General features: G+C 45.7%; 1 protein-coding gene across 1 annotated transcript in view; it reads left to right on the top strand.

The window, feature by feature from the left end:
• SLC6A11 (solute carrier family 6 member 11) overlaps positions 1 to 23283 on the top strand; it is a 968432-nt gene that overhangs the window by 722195 nt on the left and 222954 nt on the right. The window contains exon 8 of the mRNA XM_069206667.1: positions 3731 to 3834. Coding sequence (XP_069062768.1) covers positions 3731 to 3834 — 104 coding nt within the window. The remainder of the gene's footprint in view (positions 1 to 3730; positions 3835 to 23283) is intronic.

The raw sequence follows: 23283 nt of genomic DNA, 5'->3' as shown, positions 1-23283 counted from the left end.
TGCAGGTGGTATGTTGCCCACCATATTGGGAGTCTTTGGAGGATTTCCACCAATTTCTGGGCGGAACTCTGACTCCGAAGAGGCGGTTGCATCGCCAGCACCTCCACAGCAGCAGGAATCCGTCCCCTGTATTACAAAGGCGTAAAATGGCATGGTGTAGTCCTGCTGGCATGGTGGTGCTGGCGAGCAAGACTGTCAGGACCCATCCCCTGCCGGGCGACCTCCTTGACGGAGAAGGTAAGTGGTCGTCTGAAAGGGGGGAGGGTGTCTGTGTGTGTGGGTGCGTGTGTGCGTGTATGCAGAGGGGTTGAAGTGTGAGTCCATGTATGCAGAGGGGGAAGGGGGTGATGTGAGTGCATGTATGCAGAGGAAGGAGGGGGATGTAGTGTGAGTGCATGTGTGTATGTGATTGAATGTGAATGTTTGTGTGCATGTATGTGCGAGTGAGTGGGGGTGTGTGTTTGCATGTGAGCTTGTGAATGGGGGTGTGTCTGCATGGGAGCAAGTGAATGGGGGTGTGTCTACATGTGTGCACATGAACGGGGGTGTCTGCATGTGTACACATGAATGGGGGTGTGCGTCTACATGTGTGCACGTGAACGGGGTGTCTGTGTGGATGAATGCGAGTAAGTGGGGGTGCCTGTGTGGATGAATGTTGGGAGATGTAGTGATTTTCCCAGAATCACAGAATGTTGAGCTGATGCCAGTTGTCAAACCCAGTTTCTCATTTTCAAAGTTGGTAAAGGGCACATACTATCCCAGTCAACTGGTAGGCAATGGATAACAACAGTGCAAATGTATCTCTCCCCTGTTCCATGAGGCAAGGGAGACACAAGTATCCTCAGGAGCTCCCTCACTGGCCCTCATCAGCCTCCCACCACCCTAACTCTCCAGTCCTCCTACCCCAAGCCTCTGTAAAAGTAGTGCTAATGGATTCCCATCAGGTGTTCCTTGAGACCTCTGTTGCACCCGAGGTAGCCAGAGGTCAGGCACACTCCCATGCTGTGATAGAAGGAGCAGTTCATTGTCACTCTGCCTCTGCCAATTATTTTATTTTATTTATTTATTTATTTATTTCATGTTTGCTTAATTAAAATCATTACACGTAAACAGCCAGAAGCATAATTTCACAAAAGTACAATGATTGGCAATTATAATTAAAAAAGAAACTTATAGACAAATATAAAATACACATAATAACATTTCTAAAATGGGCTCAGTGCACTGTAGTCAAAATGTGTTAAAAATTATTAGTGAAAAATTAAAAGTAGAGAAAAGACCATAGCATTTTTGACAATTCTGTACCATGGACATAATGTCCAAAGTAAAAAAATGGAGAAAAATGAGCAGTGTGGTTTGTAAAGCTTATGCTTGCACCAGGTACCCTAGAGTTGAATTAATGAAGGAATCCTGTTGGTGTCATCAGGTTGGGATTGTTATCCCTTATACAGGTTTGGTCCTTAGCTAATGGGGGCATCAGATGTTAGACTTGGGCCGATTAAGCTTACCAGCCCCTCTGGGTGAGGCCCACAAAGGAGGTACAGGAAGATTGATGGTACAAGTCAGTCATTCTTGTGGAGCCAGTCTGCAGGGCCAAGGGGCCTTTTACATGTGGTCTTTGCAGTAGTCTATGGGAACTGTCTCCGATCCTTGGGGGAAAGAAGGAGAGCCTGTAGTATGATGCACTGAGGCTGGTGTCACCCTGTAGAGGCGTTAAGGAGGGAAGTACAGATGGAATCTGTACATTTTCCCAGTCTAGCTAAGGACTTTGGTGTGTTACCGGTTACAGGTCTCTGTACCGTCCAATGCCTTTAGTCCAGAACAGTGGAAGTAACAGTCAGCGACGATCATCAGAAAGTTGAAGACAACAGCACACCAAGTGGACCCATGATTCCCTGGGAAAATTGCATAACGTGCAAGTGGTAGCCTCAGGCAGCCATGCCCAGGCAGGGTTAAAGTCAGAAATTGGCAAGGCAATGAGCATCATGTAAAGGATTTTCCTATGTGCTTGGGGTGAGAGAGTGTGTTGAAAGTAGGGCTGGGCCTTCCCCAGGATGTAGGAGTCATTCAGTGACTTGGTGCCGAAACTGGGCTGTAGCCTTTCTATATCATGTTCAAATGAGACTTCCATCACGTCTCTTCACAGCTTTTTGCCAGGCTGAATATGGAATGTCTTGGAGGAGCAGGATAGCAGCCAAAATATTAAGACAATCAATAGTCTTTGTGAACTGGGTTTGCCTGGGGGGGCCACCCCTTCGAATACTGACTTGAGATAAGATTTGAGGGAGTTCTCTGGGGCCTGCAGAACCCTTATAGTACTAAATCTTTAAGTACTATAAGGGTTCTATACTAAATCTCCCTGATACACATGTCCGGTCTCCCGAGACCCAGCTCCAATCTCAGCCTTGTTCTTCTGGCCTTCTGGGGGGCACAAAATACTTTATTAGTCATGGCAGGCTGTGGACAACGCTGGTGGACTTGTTTCTGAGATTCCTTAAGTGGACTGCTGGAGTGGCCTCTGCCAAAAGCCAGACACCTAGATGATTGTAAGTCAAAGTTGTTGTCATTTGTAAGTCCCCTAGCTGCCAATGAGCTTGTTTTTTGTGTGGATATTTGCCAAAGATGATGACCTTGGTCTTTCCTTGATTCACCTAGATTTTTTTTCTCCTGGTTGCAGTGTTGTAGGGCACTAAGGGCTCTCTGTAGGCAAACTCTAGAGTGATCCATGTTTACAATATTGTCTTAAAACTGCAAGATAGGAAGGCCCACCTGCCCACTCTTGGGGTTATTAATCTGGGCCTTCCAGTGCGGTACTCAGGTCAACTGAATAGAGAGGCCAACACACAGCCCTGTTTGCACCCGTTATTAGTTGGCACCTTGACTGCTGCAGTGGTGGGACTTGCTTTTTCTAGACCCAAGTTCCCTGATACAGAGATACTATCACTTTCAAGAGCTGGGAGAGGATCCTTTGGACATTTAGCCGGCCTGACATGGGTCAGGCTCAGTATTTGTATGCAAAGGCTGCAACAATAGTCTTTCACATCGTGCACTTGCACTGAAGATGGGGACAGACCTGTCAAAAAAGGGCTCACCAACTGACCTCAGCAGTTGGCCCATCAGCCCAAGGCTGATTGCCCACCTTGCCAATCTGAGCCTGGTCATGTGGGTATGTCCTGCTGCTTAAATACATTTAACTACTCAGAAAGATGTACAATGCAATGTAGGTCAACTGCCTGTGATGCATTAAGAGCCTCTGCCGTCACACTTCACACTTTATTCCTTCTTCTGTATTTATATTCAATTTGCATACAATTATGATTATCAGTTAGGATGTATATCGCAAACACCTTTTTTTCATCTAACTCCCTCCGTTTGGTTTAGAGCTATTAAAAGTAATAGCTCTGGTTGACAATGCAGCTCTCTAAACCACGACCTGAAAAACAATTGCTATGATTACTGTTGTATCGCAAAATAGCACAATCCAATTCAGTAAGTGGTGATTTTTGTGTACCTTTGCTGCTCTATGGTGCTTTGTATGTGCTGGATGCATACATTACAAATAACACAATACACATATAAGCAATAAATATAACTTTGATATCAAAGTAATGTTTCATACAACATTTCTGCAGAATGGCCAAGCTATGACTGTCTTCAATCAGCAAAATGTGACTGCTATAGGTCAGACACAACAATTTATTTTCTACCTCATTGTTCTTTTGCCTCACAGGTATGGCTGGATGCTGGCACACAGATATTCTTCTCATATGCCATATGTTTAGGATGCTTGACAGCTCTTGGAAGTTACAATCGCTACAATAACAACTGCTATCGGTGAGCTCATTAGCACCTTACCATTATGTATTTCTTAAGTAGCTGGTTGACATGTTTTATGTTATAATTGTTTCTAAAACCAGTACATTTCCAAAACTCAAATTTTGCATTATTGAAACAGAGACAAGACACATGGAGAAATGTATAGTTTCAATTCAAATTACAGTTTTAAAAAAATAGCCACAATTGCCAAAAATAATCAGGCTCCTCTGCTTTTGTGGAAGAGCATTGCCCCTGCCAACAGCAGCAGCTGCAAAACCTTTACAATAAAACAATAATAAACTATGTTTATTATCATTTTATTGTAAATGGAGAGGGGCCACAGGCTCTGATGAGCAAGGAGGAGGCGTGCACAGCACTCCCCCCAGTACACATATATATTTGGCCAGCTGTCTCGGGCCGGCCAAACACACATGGATACCGTGCTCTCTCAAACCCAACCTTATATTGGTGGGTTGAAGATAGCAGACAGAGACTCCCACTCTGCCTTGCAGCACCCTCACTTGGCACTCTGGCCAATCTGAATGCTGCTGTCATGCGGCAAGCAGCATGACAGTAGCATATGGATTGGTTGCAGGGCAGGCTGGGAGCCTGTGCCTGCAGCTGCAGTGGAGGCAGAGGAGCGGTGCAGTGGTGGTGGCAGGGAATCAGGTAAGTGGCTTTTTCAAAAAATTATTTTCCTCCCATTCCCCTTCCACCAGGCACCGCCCCGCCCCTTCAACACACCACGAGCCACTCCTGGAAATAATAGTATTGTATTACAAAATGTTCGAGGAATGAACCTAACATTTATAAAAAATAAAAAATAATGCAACAACCTCAAAAAAATCTAACCCATGTATAATAAAGACTGGATAATCATAACTGTCACGTTGTTCGGTTCTCACAAGTTATGCATATGCTTTTGGTATTATGCCCTGGCATGATGCAGAGGCTCTGCTCTGCCAAAGGGCTACCCTTATGAAGTTCACATTTGCATTTTTATTATCTGCTCATTTTGTTCTCCCTGTTATTTATTGTTGTTCACCTCCCCCTTACTAATATCCTGCCTTGATCGTGCTCTCAATTGTCTCATTGGCTATTACTTTCTGTCTTTTTGACTCCTAGACTCCTTTACCTTCCATTTGCCAAGTAGTCATGTATTTGTTTATAAGTCGTTGTTATGACTGCACACCATAAAACAATTTATTAAAGTACTTTTCATTGTATAAAGTAAAGCATTCACTGGCCTTTCAGTTTTTAAGGGGTAACACTTCATTGTTCTTTGTTCGGAGTGTCTAATCAGCATTGCCTTTTTGAGAAACCATGGAGTCAAATGCTAAAGTGATGTATTAGTTCCAAAAGAGGTCTTGCAGATTTGACTGAGGACATAAAATATCAATCCCATTCAGCAACAACTCCTGGATAGCTGCAGCTTGGATAACAATTAAATGTAATTCACTATTAATAGCTTGATTGAATATGGATATAAAAGTACCTCTTTCTATAGAGAGGGCCAACATAGGATATAATTTAGTCCACCAAACAGGAGCCTCATTTCTTAAAAACAGTATGATTTGTGCCCAAATTCAAGTTTTAATAACAAAAGGTGAAATTTCCATCTCTTCCAATGAAATGCATAGAGCCTATTATGACCTGATTGAAACGGATCTCATCTTAATCAATTGCAATTCTATGTCAATTGGTCGACAAATATTACTTGAACATTCCTAAACCATGGGATATGATCTGCACAACTTCTTTCCATTAACCCCATTTATTTGTAGGGAGCATCTACAAATAAGGGCAGGCTGTTAGGTGTTATAGTTGTACTTAAATATTCTTATATGAAAGTATGGGACGCATACATTAAAATGGAGTAGAAAGTTATTTTGATACCATAGTGCTTGAATAGAAAATGAAATGTTTGTAGTTGTGTAGCATGAGTGTGTGACACACAGGCAGGGGTGCTATCACACAACCTTGCTTAACAAATGGTATGGACAGAGTAAGATAAGGACTAGGCATTAGTGAATTGTTAATTATGCCAAAGTAATGGAGTAACTTCAGTAATTGTGTGTTACTCTGTGTGCAAAAGTACTGAAAAGTATGACATAACATAACTTTGCATAATTGAGGGTAAAATCGCCTTCCCAACCCAACAACACATGAACAGAATGTGAGTGGCAGCTAGCTGCTGTTGTTTCTGATGGATTTAATACTGTCATCTTAATGCAAATGCACCCTGTGGTCCATTTTAGAAACAAAGATGTGTTTTGCTTTAAGACACCAGCACTAAAAGCAGGGTTTCACTCATTGTATAATACTGTGTACTCTTGCATAATTTTTCTTTCATTTCACATGATTACAATGCAGCAAATTATGTGAGTTATGCCCAACCCTAATAAGGAACGTGTAAGAGCAAACATTTATGCTGAACTCTGTAGGGAGCCTGCAGTTTGAACCCTACTGCATATAAATGTAAAAATCACCCTTTTTACAAGTAAGAAAACCTGATTTTAAATATTAAATAATTCCCACCTGAGCAAACCCTGCTGCTCACAAGGTACAGCACATAATATTTAAGAGCGGACAATGTGTGGCTCTAGAAATGGCAAGTTCTCCCAATGACTAAGCCCAAAATGACATTGCCACTGTTGTTGCTGCACAGGAAAAGTCAAAGTATAGATTATATACTTATATCTATAACTGTTGACCTGTACCATCTACCAACTCCATTCATGCCTAACCTCTGTAGCCTGAGTGCAGCAACCTAAAAACCTGGTGCCACACTTGTGAACATAACGCTTTTTGATAGATGGGAAACCCAGCTTTTTCATATTAATAGGCCACCCCTTAGATGTGAATACATTCTCACTGGTCTTCCTCCTAGGTCTAAAGTGCTAAAGAGCTGTACAAAGATCCATGTGAAACGCTTCATTAGGGAGAACAACCTACATAATGGTCCTCAGTTAAGCTCCAGATCATCATAGTATAGTTAAATTAGGCAAACATTAAATCATTGATTTGGTCTGCTGATTCCGGCAGTGGTGTCCTTTCATTCTATGACCACTAATGCAGCACTGAATATTACAGCTGATCTTCCAACTTCAGACAGTTAATAAAATGTTCATGGCAACTTGACCCTGCTATGCTAACCACTCACTCAGGTAATCCCCTGATGCTGTATTTCAATTGTATTTCTTGGGTTAATTTCAGCCTCTACCTCTGTGATCTTTTTGACAACCTGAATTAACTATTGCTTACACTCAATAATCCCTTGAACTGGTGATGACCCCTTAAACTACTATGGGTCACAGTGCTGTCAATACTCTGGACAATTAACTTTACTTGTCCTAGTGTGCTTTATAACTATTTGTTTGGATGTTTATGATCTATTATTTATGATTATGATAATTATTTAGATCATCTATTGCCTCTTCTGTGTTATACACATGTGTTTGTTTGCTAGGTCCTCCTGCACTGTGTGATCCCTTCAACACAGAGCACAGTCATTATGAATTAAATATCTGTTTCACAGCTCTTGTCACCATTTGTTCTGCATTAATTATTGTTGACCGTTTCTAGCAATTCTTACTATGGTACTTTTATTGATTGCCTCATTCAAGGAACCATTGTTCTTTAGTATATTGATTGTCCTGGTTCTGGGTGGTTTGCAGGAAAACTCTGTTTGTGATTTATAAGAACTGTAAGAGGCTGTAAAAATGTTTGTGGCTCTCTCCACATTCTAAGTGAAGCTAACTCCTTCCTTCACATCCTTCTATGAGCTGCCTTCGACACAGTGAGCCAAACAATTATCTGGAAATATCTCAATGGCATAATGTGGCCTCATGGTTCAGTGCGTAATTGGTTCTTGTCATACTTGAAAAATGGGTGCATAATAAAATGGTTAAACCCCTCTCTGACACTGCAACACTGCATCAAAAGCTTTCCCAGTTTTCAGTTCTCTCTCCTTTACCTCAACCACTTACATGGACTTTCTCTCCTCCACATGTAGCCTTTCTAATATATCATTCAACTTTGATGCAGATAACATAAAGCTCTTTTGAAAGATTCCTCAACTAAAAATGTTGAGTGCTGCACCGGGCCCTTTCTGCAGGGTCACCCCAAATTTTTGCCTTTCTTTACTCTTTACTGAACATGTGTGTGTTGGCTTTTAGCACTTTGTGCACTTTACTCGTGCTAACCAGTGGTAAAGTACTTGTACTCCCTCCCTTAAACATGGTAATTTGCCTTATACCTGATTGGTGTATTTAATTTATGTATGCAGGCCTAGTAAATAAATGATACTGTGTGCACCCAGGCCTGTGAATTAAATGATACTAGTGGACTGAAGAACTCATTGTGCCACCCTGCAATGCACTGCAGAATATACCTCAAGCCTGCCACAGGTTGTAAGTGCAGTTTTAAAACTGTCATTTTCACCTGGCACAGTAAAGATTTTGCCAGACATAAGCCTTTTTTTTTTTAGTAGTTATACGTCAATCCTAAGACAGGCCCTAAAGGCTCATAGAGCAGGTTGCATGGTTTTCAAAAACTAGGACACGTGTGCTTACGTTTTGCGTGTCCTGACAGTGAAAATCTCCTAAAGTCATTTTTCAAAGTGGCGAGGCTGTCTCTTCCACAAACTAACATTGTGTTAAACTCAATAAGTTCAAGAACAGTTAGAGAAGTACTTTATACACTCATTTAAATTATATTTTAAAATCCCCTTTAATGGTTAAATCAGATTTTAGATTACTGTTCTGAAATGTTTATAAAGTTGGGTGCCTTTCTGCCAGTTTGCAGGGTCATATGACGGTGAAAGTCTCCCCTGTAGTGTGTGGTGTATTCCTTCGAGACATAAGGACAAAAGGGCTTGGGTGTAGCGGGAGTAGGTTTTCCTGAAGGATGAATTGGGAGAAGTTGTGCCCTGCCCTGATTACACTTTAGAGACCCTGCCTGTAGCACAAGCAAAGGAACCCAACAGCAAGCCTGCCCTTGCCTTTTTCACCCTAAGCAGCTTGGAGCCAAACCCAGCAGAATAGGAAGAACGGACCTAAGCCAGTGTGGGAGTAGGCCAGGGACTGCCCTGCACACATAGGCTGGCACTATGTATAAATGTGAAACCTTCAGAATCTCTGTTCAGAGCTCTCCTGGATGTGTGGGATACTTAAAAAGGACTGCCACGCTTTCTGAAGAAGAAAGATTGGACCTGCTTGCTTTGAACTCGGGGTACCAAAAGGGACTTCAGGGATCAGTTGCTTGACTTCCTGAAGTACAGATCCTTTCCCACAATTGCTCTGTGCATCAGCACCCATTGGATTTGCCTGGATCTCCCTGGCTTTTGCTGGGGTAAGTTCTGAGAGGTGTCACATCAGGTCCTGGACACTTGACTGACATCCAGAATTTTGAGGCTATTAGTGACTGCAAAGGACCACCGATGTTTCTCGCCAGCAAAAAGCTCCAGTGGTGCCTACCAAGGTGAAGTTCCTGCTGCAGCTCCTCTCATGGATGTGGACAGTGAGAAGGTAAACTCTGCACTGCAATTAATCTGGTCCCTTTTTCCAACCGATGCTTCATTGCGATCCACCTGAACTTAGTTTAGTTTAGTTTTGAGGATTTATAAAGCGCGTAGTTACCCTAAAGCATCCCAGCGCTAACATAACATGACCAATGCCGGCAACAGGAGAATTCAGAGAGTTACCTACGGAAAAGAATAGTCTTGAGTTTTTTTCTAAAAAGCTGCTCTGAGGGTTCATAACGTAGTTCAGAGGGAAGATCGTTCCAAAGGCGAGCGGCCTTGGTGGAAAAGGAATTGGCTCCCCAAGCTCTCTTAGACCGCAAGATGATGACATGTCGGGAGGAGGAGGACCTCAGACTTCGAGAGGGGGCATAGCGATATAACTGCTTTCTAAAGAACATCGGACCCTTATCTTGAAGGGCTCTGTGAACAATGCATAGGGCTTTAAAATGGGTACGCTGCTTAATGGGGAGCCAGTGAAGTGTTGTAAGAGCAGGCTTAGCGGATAAATGTCTGGGAAGATTACTAAGAAGCCTGGCTGCTGCATTTTGGACTGTCTGCAGCTTCTTTATGACATAGGCCGGGGAGCTGAGAAACAGTGAGTTCCCATAGTCCAGACGGGAGAGGATCAAAGTTTGAACGAGGATTCTTCTGGCCGTAGGGGGAAGAAGATTAAAAAAATTCCTAAGGACTCTTAAAATGCCAAAACATGTAGAGGAGACTCTTTTTGCTTGATAATCCATAGTCAGGCGAGAATCCAGCCAAAAACCAAGGCTTTTTACCTGGTCCTTGGGAGGAGGAAGGTTGTTAAAAGCCTCAGAGTGCAGTGAGAGGGGAGAGGCTGGGGAGCCTGAACTTTGACCTGGTTGAACGTGACCAAATAGCTGTGAATGGCACATTGTAATTTTTGCTGCTATTTTTACTAGAAATTAAAAAAAAACATAACTCTGGGTCTACTTAATGAATTTTTGCCATTTTGGTGTCATCATATTCAGCAAAATAATATTCTTTATTTTGGGGTTTTACTCTTGTTGTGTTTTTACTTTATTAATGTTTGAGTGCTGCATGAACACTTTCCACATTGACTCTAAGTTAAGTCTGACTGCTTTTGTGCCAAGGTACCAGAAGGTTAAGCACAGAATTATTTAGTGACACTTATGACTCACCCTGACAAGGATTGTGTTTATTACTTCAGTGGGACATTTCTCACACAATTCTAAAAATAAGCTCTACAACTATATTCCCACTTGCTCCATTTAAGCTAATACATTTTTCTTTTAAACAGTAGGAAAAAAGACTCATATAGATCATGGTAATCTGTTGCTTCCTATTTTTTTCTCAAAGGTCAGAACACCTTGGGGAGCTGTTAGACAAGTGATAAGCATATGAATCTACGGTAGTACATTTGTGATGTTAGCTGTTGCTTCCTATTTGTGTTAGTTCATTTTTATCCCATACTGTCTTATTATTACAACTAAGTTTAATTATATTAATCACATTCATAGATCACTAACTCAATCTACAAATTCAAATTTTGGTGATGGATATTATTTACCCTATCAGCAACTTGCTTTCCATTCCCCTCTAGGTTCTAGATATAGAGAGCACAATAATGGCTTCCTATTATGGCTGGTAAGGTAGACAAATCTCGTTTATAGCTTTGTGAAGTTATTTGTAAATAGAGTCCATGCGTACTTCTCTTTTTTGCAGCCTACCAACTTCAATCAAGGCTCCAAGAGGATTGTGTAAATTTTCTGATTTTGCGTAGTTAGTAAGGACATTAATTGAGAACTATAGCTTGGACATTTTAAATTCAACTGCATCTAAAAAAGATGTGGGGGAGTTTGCTTGATCACACTTTGTTTCATATAAGTTAAAAAAGAATTGATGGCTGGATGTTGGCAGTGTAAATTTTATATTGGACTTTTCTGCGAAAGGCAGTGATTGTAGATCTTCCGACAGGTGCAGGTCACTCGAGTGCATTAACAGTCCAAATGGGATCTTAATTTTTTTTGAGGCACAGACATGACAGATCCCCCCGGCTCTATCTTTTTGATCTAAATTGCTATCATACAAATATTCAACTGAAGAGTTTCACTATGTATGGGTAACCAAATAGAATTCAGTGAATTATTAGCCTCCTTTTTTTATTCCTCCTCATTTGAAGCCACTGTTTGTTTCCTGATGTTAGAGCCTTGGTTATGAGTGAGTCAGTATTTTCTGACCCCTGTGCAATCCCCTATTTGCCCACAGTCAATATTCTGAGATGGATAGTATTTAACACACCCTGTAAACACCACTTGCATTAAATGCCTCACCTTTTGTTAAATTTTGGCAGGTCAAACTTGCCGGAATTTAACAGGGGAAAAGAGTATGCTATTTGCAGTACCATGCATATTTGAGTACATTAGGCACCAAAATCCACATGGTATTCACAAAAAAATTGGAATAGACACTATGGTGGTCATTATGAGTGTGGTGGTCTCGGACTGCCATTTTGGCGGCACTGGTCATACCACCAACGGCCTGGCTGAGAAGCCTGCCATATTATGATCAGGGCGGTCTTCCCAACATAATACAGCCAATACACTGCCAATGCTGTCTGACCGCCGTGGACAGCAGTGGGCACCTTGAGACTAGTGGGGGGCATGTTTCTGCCAGGCACACTATGAGGCTGCACACCGCCAGGGTTTCCGTAGCGGTCGCACTGCCATCAAAACCCCGGTGGAAACAAATAATATGAAAGGAAAATCTCACCATCAGGAACACTGAACTGACCGGAGCCGCCATGGAACCAGAACTTGAAGTCCTCCCACTGCTCCTGCTCATACAATGACTTCAGATCCAGCGATGGTGATGAAGACAACAACCGTAAGTATACACACCGGGCACACACTGAAGGGAAAGTCATTAGTACACACCCACACACAACACACACAGCTGGGACGCCTTGCAACTGGCACACATACATGTACCCGCACACCCATATGAACACACACATACCTCGACATACACGCACGCACACACATACTACACACATGCAAACACAAACTACACACACCACTACCAACACACACTTAACACACACACACCAACCCGTGCACACACAACAACGTTACTGTCGAACACATTCATACACAACACTACCGACTCACACAACCACATCACAACTGAAACTACACATATGCTTTGCCAACAACTCTCACTGCACACCTCCACCTCACATACACACAACAACACATAACAACACCTCACAACCAACCAACACTGACACACACGCATACAACGAAGGTGTTGTCACACCACACAGACACCACACACAATGCATAGGACATAGCCAATACCACACACACAAAAGCACACACAACAACCACACAATGACACACAACACCAACATAACACATTGCACCATGAACAATGCACAATATAGTTACACACATGCATGAGACTACACAATCATATCACACACACAATACACACCCATCACAGCGGGACTGATGCCAGGGCTCACACACACACACACACACATGCAGGCCATGCACAACAGTACCCACAGCCAACACATACACATGTCACACATACAAACTAAGGATCACAAACACAAACCTGACATGGAGAAAGAAAGGTAGGACAAGTAGTGTTCGATGGATGCCAACAGCTAGTTGGTCCAGATGTATTGAATGTTTAAAATAAATAGAAATATACACCTATGTACAAGAATAGCCCATATGCAAGTCCAATGTCCAAAGTGCCAAAGGCACATTAGGCACCTCACTGCCCAACGTGACTCCTGGAAACAAAATGACCTTCATAGGGTAGGGGCATCACGGGGGTAGGCAGGCACCTCAGTGGTGAGGGGGAGTAGGAGGTGGGGTTTGGGCTGGGGGGGTCCTTGTGTTTGGGCTGGGGGAGTCCATGGGTTTGGGTTTGAATTTCGGCAAGGGTCCATGGGTCTGGTCCTAGGAGGGGGGGACCTTGGCCTTGGGGGAACTCAACATTTTTTCAGAGGGAGGGGCAGGGGCACTAGCAGGTGTAGCAGGGAATACCTTTGAGGTGGAAGGGCTGGACTTGGGGAGGGATACAGATGGCTCTGGGGTCTCACAGGGTGGGAGAGGAGTAGGGGAACATGGAAAACTCATATAGGAAACATTTCTCTGGCACACAGGGGGTGTCATGGGAAAAGAGTTTGAGAGTAGAGGGAGAGGTCGTAAGATGTGTCTTTGCGGTTGTCTTGGGTGTGGGTGTGTGTGTGGAATGCTTATGTGTGCTGGGTATCTGTTGGCTGGGTGAGTGTGGGGGTTTAGGTTTCTTGGGCAGGAGGAGCTGGGAGATGCCATGCTGGATGGGTGACTGTCTGTTTCGATGGTGCCTGCAGGTATGGTACATGTGCTGCATGTGTGTTGTCAGTGGTTGTGGTGAGTGCGGATGTGGTGAATGGGGTGGATGTCTGAGGGTCTGCTAATGTGGTGACTGTGGGTAAGATGGGACTGGTAGATGGATCTGCAAATGATGATGTGCTGCTTGCAGGAGTGTCAGGTGTAGTGTCAATGAAGAAGTGGCTGGTGAGGGAGTCTTTGCAGGGAATGGGTGTTGTCTGTGTACATGCCGGTGGTAGGTCTTGTGGTGCCAACCATGTCTGTTGGGGTGGATGCATGCCTGTGTGAATGTGTGCTCTGGATGGGTGTGCAGAGAGGGGTATGGAATTTGGAAGAGGTAGGTGGATGGGGGACGGCTGACAAAGGGTCCCAGGCTGCCACCAGTGAGGAGGCCAGAGCCTGAAAGGATCTCGGGAGGCCAGCCATGCACAGTGAATACCTCCAGGAACACATTGCTCTGTTGTACTTGAGCTGAAAGTCCCTGGATGGCATTCACAATGGTGGACTGACCCATGGAGATGGACCTCAGGAGGTCATTAGCCCACTCAATGAGGGCAGTAGGGCTGACTGGGGCAGGGGCAGAGGTGCCTGCAGTTGAAGAGATGCCCACCCTCCTCGGTGAGCGGGCATGGGCAACTGGGTGGGGAGCTACAGGGAGGGCAGTGATAGTAAGGGGGGTGGTGGACTACGATGGTGCTGGTGTGGTCCCAGATGGGTCCACCACCACTTGGGAGTTTCCACTGAAGAAGGACTCCAATAAGAGGTGTTGGATCCGGTGTCCCCTGTGGCACTCCCCTAGCCCTCCATCCCACTGTGTCACTCGGTGTCGGTGGTGCCACCTTCCTGGGTCCCATGGCCTGTGCCCCTTTTCCACCAGATGATGCTGATGCACACAATGAGAGAGTGAGGGGGAGAGGTATAGGGGGTAAAATGGTTAACATACACCTCCATTGACACTGCAAAACATGTACATCAGTCACAATTAATATCATGCATAGGTAATATAATTGCCAAATACACAGTATATACTTCATGTCATGACATGTCACTACTTCCCGCGCTTGGCTGCACACCTTCACAACTTTAGCAATACCTTAGTAGGACAGCACTACTAGACTCATCACCATGATGCCAACCTATGCCCTCTTAAGCTGGCAAGGAATGCCGTCGATGCACTATCATTATCATGCCTGATTACATATCTTACCTCGGCATACCCCTATCACCCATTGGATGTGCAAATGACACAACAAAACACTTCATTCCCTTACAGTGAAAACACCTGAATAGTCCATGCCCACTGTCAAATGTCCATTACAGTGAAGACAACTCCAAACACTGAGCACACTACACTTACCTGTCCCTAAACCCTAAACATGGCTGCCCTCTCAGTATAAACAGGCCATCATGGAGGACAACTCAGATTGGGCCAATACCTTTCAGACACCCAAACACTTCACATCAGATTTGTCATGCAATATCCAGACCACTCCCAATCTGCCACAACCTAATAGCCAAGCTATGGTGTAAGAGTCACTTATTTATGCCTAGTCAGCTCACAGCCCAGTACTCCTGTCCCATGAAGGACAATGCAGTGCTAGAACGGTACATGATCTACATAGTCTCAGGGACGGAAGGAGAGTCGCACAGTCACATATACAGTTTGGCTACACAGATTGGAGTGGACTAACACCTCAGAGCCACTGATGCAGTTGGCTGGGGCTCATCATACACATTGCTTAGGGTACTACTGACACTCTCATCCATTGTAGGGCTAGGTTGGAGTCACACATGTGCCCATGTCCTTTGTGCATATTCACATCACAGACTTGGAGAGGTATGGAACAGGGAGATGAAAATCCACTGACAATAGAGCATGGGGACACAACTTCAAATTTCCAAATGTTGATGCACATGTAGCATTAACTGCAGTGCCACTTTGGCAGTACTTAGGCAGCCAAGTCCCAGGATACAGTCAGTACTCACCCCCTTGTGGCTGCTGTGCTGCCCTCAAATGCCCATCCACCTCATGGTAAGCCACCACCAAAATTCAGGCCATTAGGGGTGTCAGGGTCTAACGGGCACCCCTCCCTCACTGGGAGGACATTCCCAGCTGGGCCTCTGCAGTCTTCTGGGCCCACCGTCTCAGTTCCTCCCACCACTTGCGACAATGGGTGCTCTGCTGGATATGGACACCCAGGGTCCACACTTGCTTGGCCATGGCTCACCAAATCCCCTTCTTTTGATGGACGTTGACCTGCATGGGTGACACAGACAGAAGGAGAAAATTATGTAAACTGCCATCATCACAGACAGAAGGAGAAAGTTATGTAGACTGGCATCATACCAACAGCAGTAGAGTATAAACATCAGACCCACCAAATGCCCACACATAAACCATCCTCACGATTCACAAGTCTAAACTCCATGTCCCCTGCATGCATGTAACCCCTGACTGGCACACATACGCCATTCACCCTTACACACACCACTATCATACATGACTATGGCATTGGGCTCACATGCTCCTCTGGTGCCCCATTAAGCTGTTCATACAGGGGTAGGACCTCATCCACCAATCTCTCTAGTTCATCTAGGGTGAAGGCGAGGGGGGGTCCCTGCAGGACTAGACATGTTAGCACCAGAGACAGTACACAGCAGTTCAGCTCATGGAGGTTTTGCTTGCAAGCGTGTCAGGAGTCAAGTGGGCTAGGATGCAGAAAATGGCAATCACGGCCGACGCGTACAGGTGTGTCACCGCTGGCAGTGATCACCATTGGCCCCAGTCTCCCATAGGCAGCAATGTTACCCAACAAGAAGTTGCACTGCGATTGCGACCGCTTACCACCATGATAACATACCCTGGCTGAATTAGGTCACTACCACCTGTCCGGTGCTGCAGGTCAGACGGCTGCCATTTTAGGCACATATCATGCCATTATGCAGAACAAAAAAATGCTCTATATAGCAGATAGCGGAGTAGGACCTAAGTGGTATTATCATGTTTTGGCACATACATGTGAAATGCATGACACAGTGACCTTATGTGGCTGAGTGTCTGATGACCAGCATGTCCAGATACTCGTCAGCTGATTGGCCGTGTCATTGTATAGGTATATGGCATGACTACATACAGGTTCAGTGCAGGACAGGTCAGTGTACCACATATGGAGCTTGACACGTGTGATGTATGTCAGACACTATTGATCAGGGGCAGCAATGTGCATCAAGGCAGAAGTCCATTGTGCTTCAGCATGCCCAATGTTGTATGTGCAAGCAGTGTGCTGCATGTGGACAGTATTAGGTGTGTGCAAGTGAGATGTGCTGTGCCAACATGTGTGGTGTGCATTTCACATTGTGCTTTTCTCCTCTCCATCCTAGATACCCTGTACTGAGAAGAATGAGACATGCACCTGTGTATGGTCCACTAGTGGACCTTGCCACCCTGGCAGAGAGGCACGTAATTCAGACCTATTGTATGAATCGTCAGTCCATTATGGAACTATATACCCAGTTACAGCCAGATCTATTGCCTGCCATACAAAATCCCTATGCCATCCCTCCCACAGTTCAAGATCTGTCAGTGCTACACTTTCTTGCCACAGGCTCCTTTCAGATGGCAGTGGGCTTTGTAGCAGGCATGTCACAGCCCATGTTCAGTCTTGTGTTGAAGGATGTACTGTGAGCTTTGTTGAAACACCTGGAAAGCTGTATCAGGTTCCCCCAAGAAGGGGATTTGGCCCATGTGAAGGCAGACGTCTATGATGTGAGCCAAATCCCAAATGTGATAGGGGCTCACTTGAACCCATATACCCTTGGTCCCTCCCAGTGCCAATGAACAGATGTATAGGAACAGGAAAAACTACCACTCCATTATTGTGCAGGTGTATGTTTGGCAGACCAATACATCTCCCAAGTGACAGCTCCGTTTCCTGGATCTGGGCATGATTCCTACATTCTGAGGAACAGCAATGTCCCACACATGATGACACGTCTACAGAGGTTTGGCTCATAGGTATGTAAGCATTTGGTTGTTTGTCCCTGTTATGGCACCTGTCATCCCAATGTTCCCTGTGGCTGTACTCATCCTGTAAATGGTTCTACCGCTGTGCACACAGGTGACTCTGGCTATCCTAACCTTCCCTGGCTGTTGACACCAGTGAGGTACCCTGCGACTGAAGGTGAAAACTGTTTCAATGAGGCTTGTAATAGAAATGACCTTTGGCCTCCTGAAGGCCAGACTCAGGTGCCTGCAGGTCTCTGGAGGTGCCCTTCTTTAAACTCACCAAAAGGTATGCCAGATCATAGTAATCTGCTGCATGCTCCACAATCTAGCCCTGAGACGTCAGATACCCTTACTAGCCGAGGAGGAGGAGGATGCAGCTAGACCAGTGGCTGGTGATGCTGACATGGAAAGTGATGAGGAGGCAGATGAGGAAGGTGGAGCTGTGCCAAGGGCTGTGCTCATCAATCAGTACTTCCAGTAACATACAGGTATGTTGTCTGTGTATTTGCAGGTCTGGTATTTCAACACAGGTTTTTTTATCTATGTCCTCCTGATTTGGTATTTCAATGGTGGCGTAATATGTTCATTTCCCCATGTGTGTGTTGTGGGAAGTGACTGACTGCATGTAAGTTGCAGAGTAGTAATGTATTTTCTCTGACGTGTACTCTCTGCAGGTTGAATGCATCAGATCTTTCATGGACAGGTCAGTATTGTGCAATGTGTCCTGCATACTCTTGTTCTCATGTCATTCCAGCTACTGACTGTGCACTGTTTATCTTTGACACTTCTACCTGTTGCTTGAGGCATGCATGTTCTATATCCTTTGGTTACTGTGCACATAGTTGGATTTTAGCACATGAGAGGTGCCATGTACAGTGTTTGGTGATGGATTTCCTGTGACTGGTGCTGTAGAGGTGATACCTGTCGTGCCTTGTTTAGTTGTCTGCTACACTGCGCACATCCACTATGGACTACATATGTGCTTTGCTGTCACCATGCCTACCATCCTGATGGTGATCTCTGTAATGGTTTCTTTGCAGGTTGGATGTGTACATTTACTCTGGTGTGTGGCAACACTAGTGACTCCCTTACCTCAGCTCCCACACATATCAGTTGTATATTGTGTCTGCTACAGATGATACCTGCCTCTGCAGTCCTTTACACTGCGTATTGGATTGTGGCCCATTCCACTATGACAAATAGGCAAACATACTTTTGTTACTGTAAAAATAAATACACATATGCAGTGGCTGTGATCAATGGTGTTTTTTATGACAGTGACAAAAAGGTGATGGGTGGGGTCATGGTAGAAGAAATCCTGAGAGTAGGTGAAACAGCTGTAGGTAGCACAGATTCAGGGGGTCATTCCAACCCTGGCGGTCAATGACCGCCGGGTTGGAGGACCGCGGGAGCACCGCCGACAGGCCGGCGGTGCTCCCAAGGGCATTCCGACCGCGGCGGTAAAGCCGCGGTCGGACCGGCAACACTGGCGGTCTCCCGCCAGTGTACCGCCGCCCTTTGGAATCCTCCAAGGCGGCGCAGCTAGCTGCGCCGCCGAGGGGATTCCGCCCCCCCCTACCGCCATCCAGTTCCCGGCGGTCCGCCCGCTGGGAACCGGATGGCGGTAGGTGGGGTCGCGGGGCCCCTGGGGGCCCCTGCAGTGCCCATGCCACTGGCATGGGCACTGCAGGGGCCCCCGTAAGAGGGCCCCTACAAGTATTTCACTGTCTGCTTGGCAGACAGTGAAATACGCGACGGGTGCAACAGCACCCGTCGCACCTTCCCACTCCGCCGGCTCGATTACGAGTGGGCATCCTCGTGGGAAGGGAGTTTTTCCCTGGGCTGGCGAGCGGTCTTTTGGCGACCGCCCGCCAGCCCAGGGAAAAACTTAGAATACCCTCCGCGGTCTTTCGACCGCGGAGCGGTATTTCGGAGGGGGGAACTCTGGTGGGCGGCCTCCGCCGCCCGTCAGGGTCAGAATGACCCCCTCTGTGTCCATGGGCCATGGGAAAAGAAGGGTAGGCATTGAACAGTCAACAGTGTGTCTCAGTGGCACACAAGGGGGAGCTTTCAGGTGAGGGTCACTTCCTGGCAGTGGTTTTGGTCTTGGCATCTGTTCCAGCCGGATGTCTGGATGGATGTCCACATTTGCGGGGGATTCTCCAGTTACAGAGGGAGGGGTGCCTGAGGCCTGTGCCTCCTCTTGTAGGGCCTCCATTCCACTAGCAGATGCAGATGTAGAGGGCTCTGATGTGATGTGGCTAGTGGAAAGGGCCTGCTGGTGGGTGGAGGAAGGATGCAGGGTGGTGTCAATGTCCATCAGCATCCCTGCAATGGAGGCCATGGTGGAATTGTAGCCCTGCCACTGCTGCATGATCTCCTAATGGTATTCCTCTGCAGCCTCTGGTTTTTCCCCATCGTTGATATGATGTGATCTGGCCCATTCTGTCGTGGGATTGTTGATATGCTTCCAGGACTTGGGAGATGGCATCCTGGTATTATGCCTCTCTGGAGGGCCCCATCCTCTGGCCCACAGGTTCCCTCCCACGCCCCCTGTCCCCATGTGCCTGTGTCCCTGGCATGGTGTGCCCACCCCAGTTTCACCTGGTCCTTCATTGTCTTGGGTGTGAGGGGTTGACTCAGGTGGATCACACTATTAATTGACCAGTCCTTGGGGCACATGTTTGGGGACGAAGGGTTGGCTGAGTTGTTGTTGTCACAAGGTGGGGGGGAGGTTGGTGTGGGCATGGTGAGGCAGGTAGTGGCAGACCGACCAGGGGTCCCAGATGCGCCAGGTAGGTCGTCTCTGTCCAGACATCCAGTTGCCTTGTCCTCTCTTTGGCCTTCATCCTAAGGAGGGCTAGCAGTCTCTGGTAACCTCTCCATTGCTGCTGTGGCAGGAGTGCCTGTGGATGGAGTGAGAGAGAGTTACATGTTGTAGGTGTTTATGGTTATCTGTAAGTCTGATGCATACAGTGGCTTGACTTGATGCCTAGAAATGGCTTTGACAGGTACAACATTGCTAACACTGTTTGTTGATGGTGGATTGAGACATGTGAACCATGCTCCATGGGCTTGTTTGCATCAGCCTGGTCACTTTAGCTCAGTGGGTTGATTGTGTTCCTTTGTGATGGCTCACATGACAGATTTACCCTGTTAGCTAATGGGCATTCTGGCTTGCTAGGTATGTGATTGGGAATGGCTGTACATTGCAGCATGGTGTACAAAAGGGAGGTGGGTATGTGTGGATGCAAGGTTGAGTGTCCTGTCTGTGCCTGTTGGGCGTGGGGTGTACCTCCTTACTGTCATGGCCAGGATTAGTCCATTTCAGGGTATTGTGCCTTGATTAGTGGCCCTTTGGATTGATGACATTGCTGTGTCTGGGCTAGTTTTCCATTGTTTAATGCCATAGCATTGGTGTCACTGACACTCTTCATTACCACTAGCTGGTGCCTGGACACCATGAAACGCAGCTTCCCCTATAGGTCATTCCACCTCTTCCTGATGTCCTCCCTTGTGCATGATTGGCTGCCCACTGAGTTGACTGTGTCGACTATTCTCTGCCATAACTCCGTTTTCCTGGCTATGGAGGTCTGCTGAACCTGTGCTCCAAAGAGTTGTGGCTCTAGCCTAAGGATTTCATCGACCATGACCTGCAACTCCTCATTTTTGAAGAGCGGGTGCTTTTGGTGTGACATGGTGGTTGCGTTGGGGGGGTATTGTGTGTGTGGGGTGCTGTGTAAGGTGCTTGGTGGGATGAGGGTGATTGGCAGTGAGTGATGGTAGGTGGTGGTAGTTGTGTTTAGATGTGATGTGTTTATGGTGTTGCTGGTGCTGTGGTGCGTTGTGTGGTGAGTGTGAAGTGTATGAGTGCCTATGATGTACATGTGCTATATGATTGAATTGTGGCTTCTCAGGGTGTGTGTAAATTGTTAGTTGTGTAAAGGATTGTGGGTTGTGTATGGGTGTGTAGTATAGTGCTGTAAGTAGGTGTGCCTGGTGTGTGTATGTGTGTCCATTGTGTGGTATTCAAACTGTCCATTGTGGTGTTGTGTTCTGACAGGAGTGAATTATGAGCGTGGCATTTCGGACCACCTATGGTTTTCCTCCAAAGAAGGACCACTGTATGATTTGTGGGTTGTAATCTGGTGGGTGGAATGTTGTCGGTGTGGTGGTGCAAGTGGTGCAACTGCCTGTTTCCCACCCTCCTATTTCCTATGGTGTTGGATTTGTGGCTGTTTTTAGGTGATACCTCCAACACTGGACGTCTTTTGGCGGCCGCCACCGCAGCGTTCTTGCCAAAAGACCGCCAAAGTCATCATGAGGGCCTCCATATCTCACCAGATAAATGACATAGCTCAGGGCATTGTTACTTATCAGATTTGAGAAAAGCACCACTTACTCTGAAAAACTAGGAATCAGGGCTGAAATGGAGGAAAACCATCTTAATGTCAGATCTACAAACATCTCGTATATGTCTAGAGTTACCAGGAGTGCAAACACCCCCAAAAATAATTTCCAAAGGTGGTTTTACTGTGAAAAATGGATGAACATCTGACAGACGTATTTAGCGCTTGTATTCTCAGCACATTACAGGTCTTTGGGGAAGAGGGAACATTACCAACCACAGACACACGGCCTATGTGTGGAAAAGGCTGCTTTATTGGAAACAGGTGCACTTACAATCAAATGCTTTTTAATTATCAAAACACTGAACCTGTAACTAAATTACATTCATAACAAACTTTTAACTTCCTGGCTCATCGAGGCATGCCGTTGTCTACTCTTTGTTAACCACCTGGACTGCCATCTTCAACTACCCTAAATGTCTCTAACTATGGCAACTTGCCATGTCCTGCCACCCAGAAGAAGGTCTACTGACTTTTTCTGTCCCCAACCTAGGGTTCAATTAAGAAACATTCAAAAGTTGGTTCAATCTGTCCTTTATTTGGAAAATGTAGCTGTCCAAGCCCATAAAGAACAGGTGAACGCCATCTCCTCTCAATTCCGAAATTGATATGTTCCAATACACTAATACCCTTGCCACAGCAAACAAAATGCATCTCCTTGTTGAGTTTCCAGTGTTCTCTCAGTAGCATCCAGTCTGTGTGACCCCTCCAATACCTTCACAGGATAAAAACTGTCTACATGATGTGACAGCCATACCACATCTTTTTGATTTCCTGTAAGTCCCTCTTCATGGATTTAATTGCCTCTAAGCTCTTTTTTTACTACCATGTCATTATCCCCTAAATGGATTAGCAAGATATATGGATATTGACCCCTTATGAAACATCTATTGAGGCATTGTAACAAATAACTCCAACGCATCCCCCTTCCCCTCCCAGTGAACATTGTGTTAAAACCCAAATTCAACACACAGCTGCTTTCCTTTGCATGGTACTGTGCCCATCTGAGAAAGGAGTGCCCACCAACCAAATGGATAACCAATGCATTTCGGGATCCAGCAGGGAACCTGCAAGACACAAATAAAAACATTAGACTCCCCCCAGTTAGCCCGACTTCCCCCCGATTCGCACATAACACTGATAGCAAACTGATCT

The sequence above is a fragment of the Pleurodeles waltl genome, chromosome 9, assembly GCF_031143425.1.
Source record: "Pleurodeles waltl isolate 20211129_DDA chromosome 9, aPleWal1.hap1.20221129, whole genome shotgun sequence".
Lineage (NCBI taxonomy): Eukaryota > Metazoa > Chordata > Amphibia > Caudata > Salamandridae > Pleurodeles > Pleurodeles waltl.
This window is presented reverse-complemented; position numbering and strand designations above follow the sequence as displayed.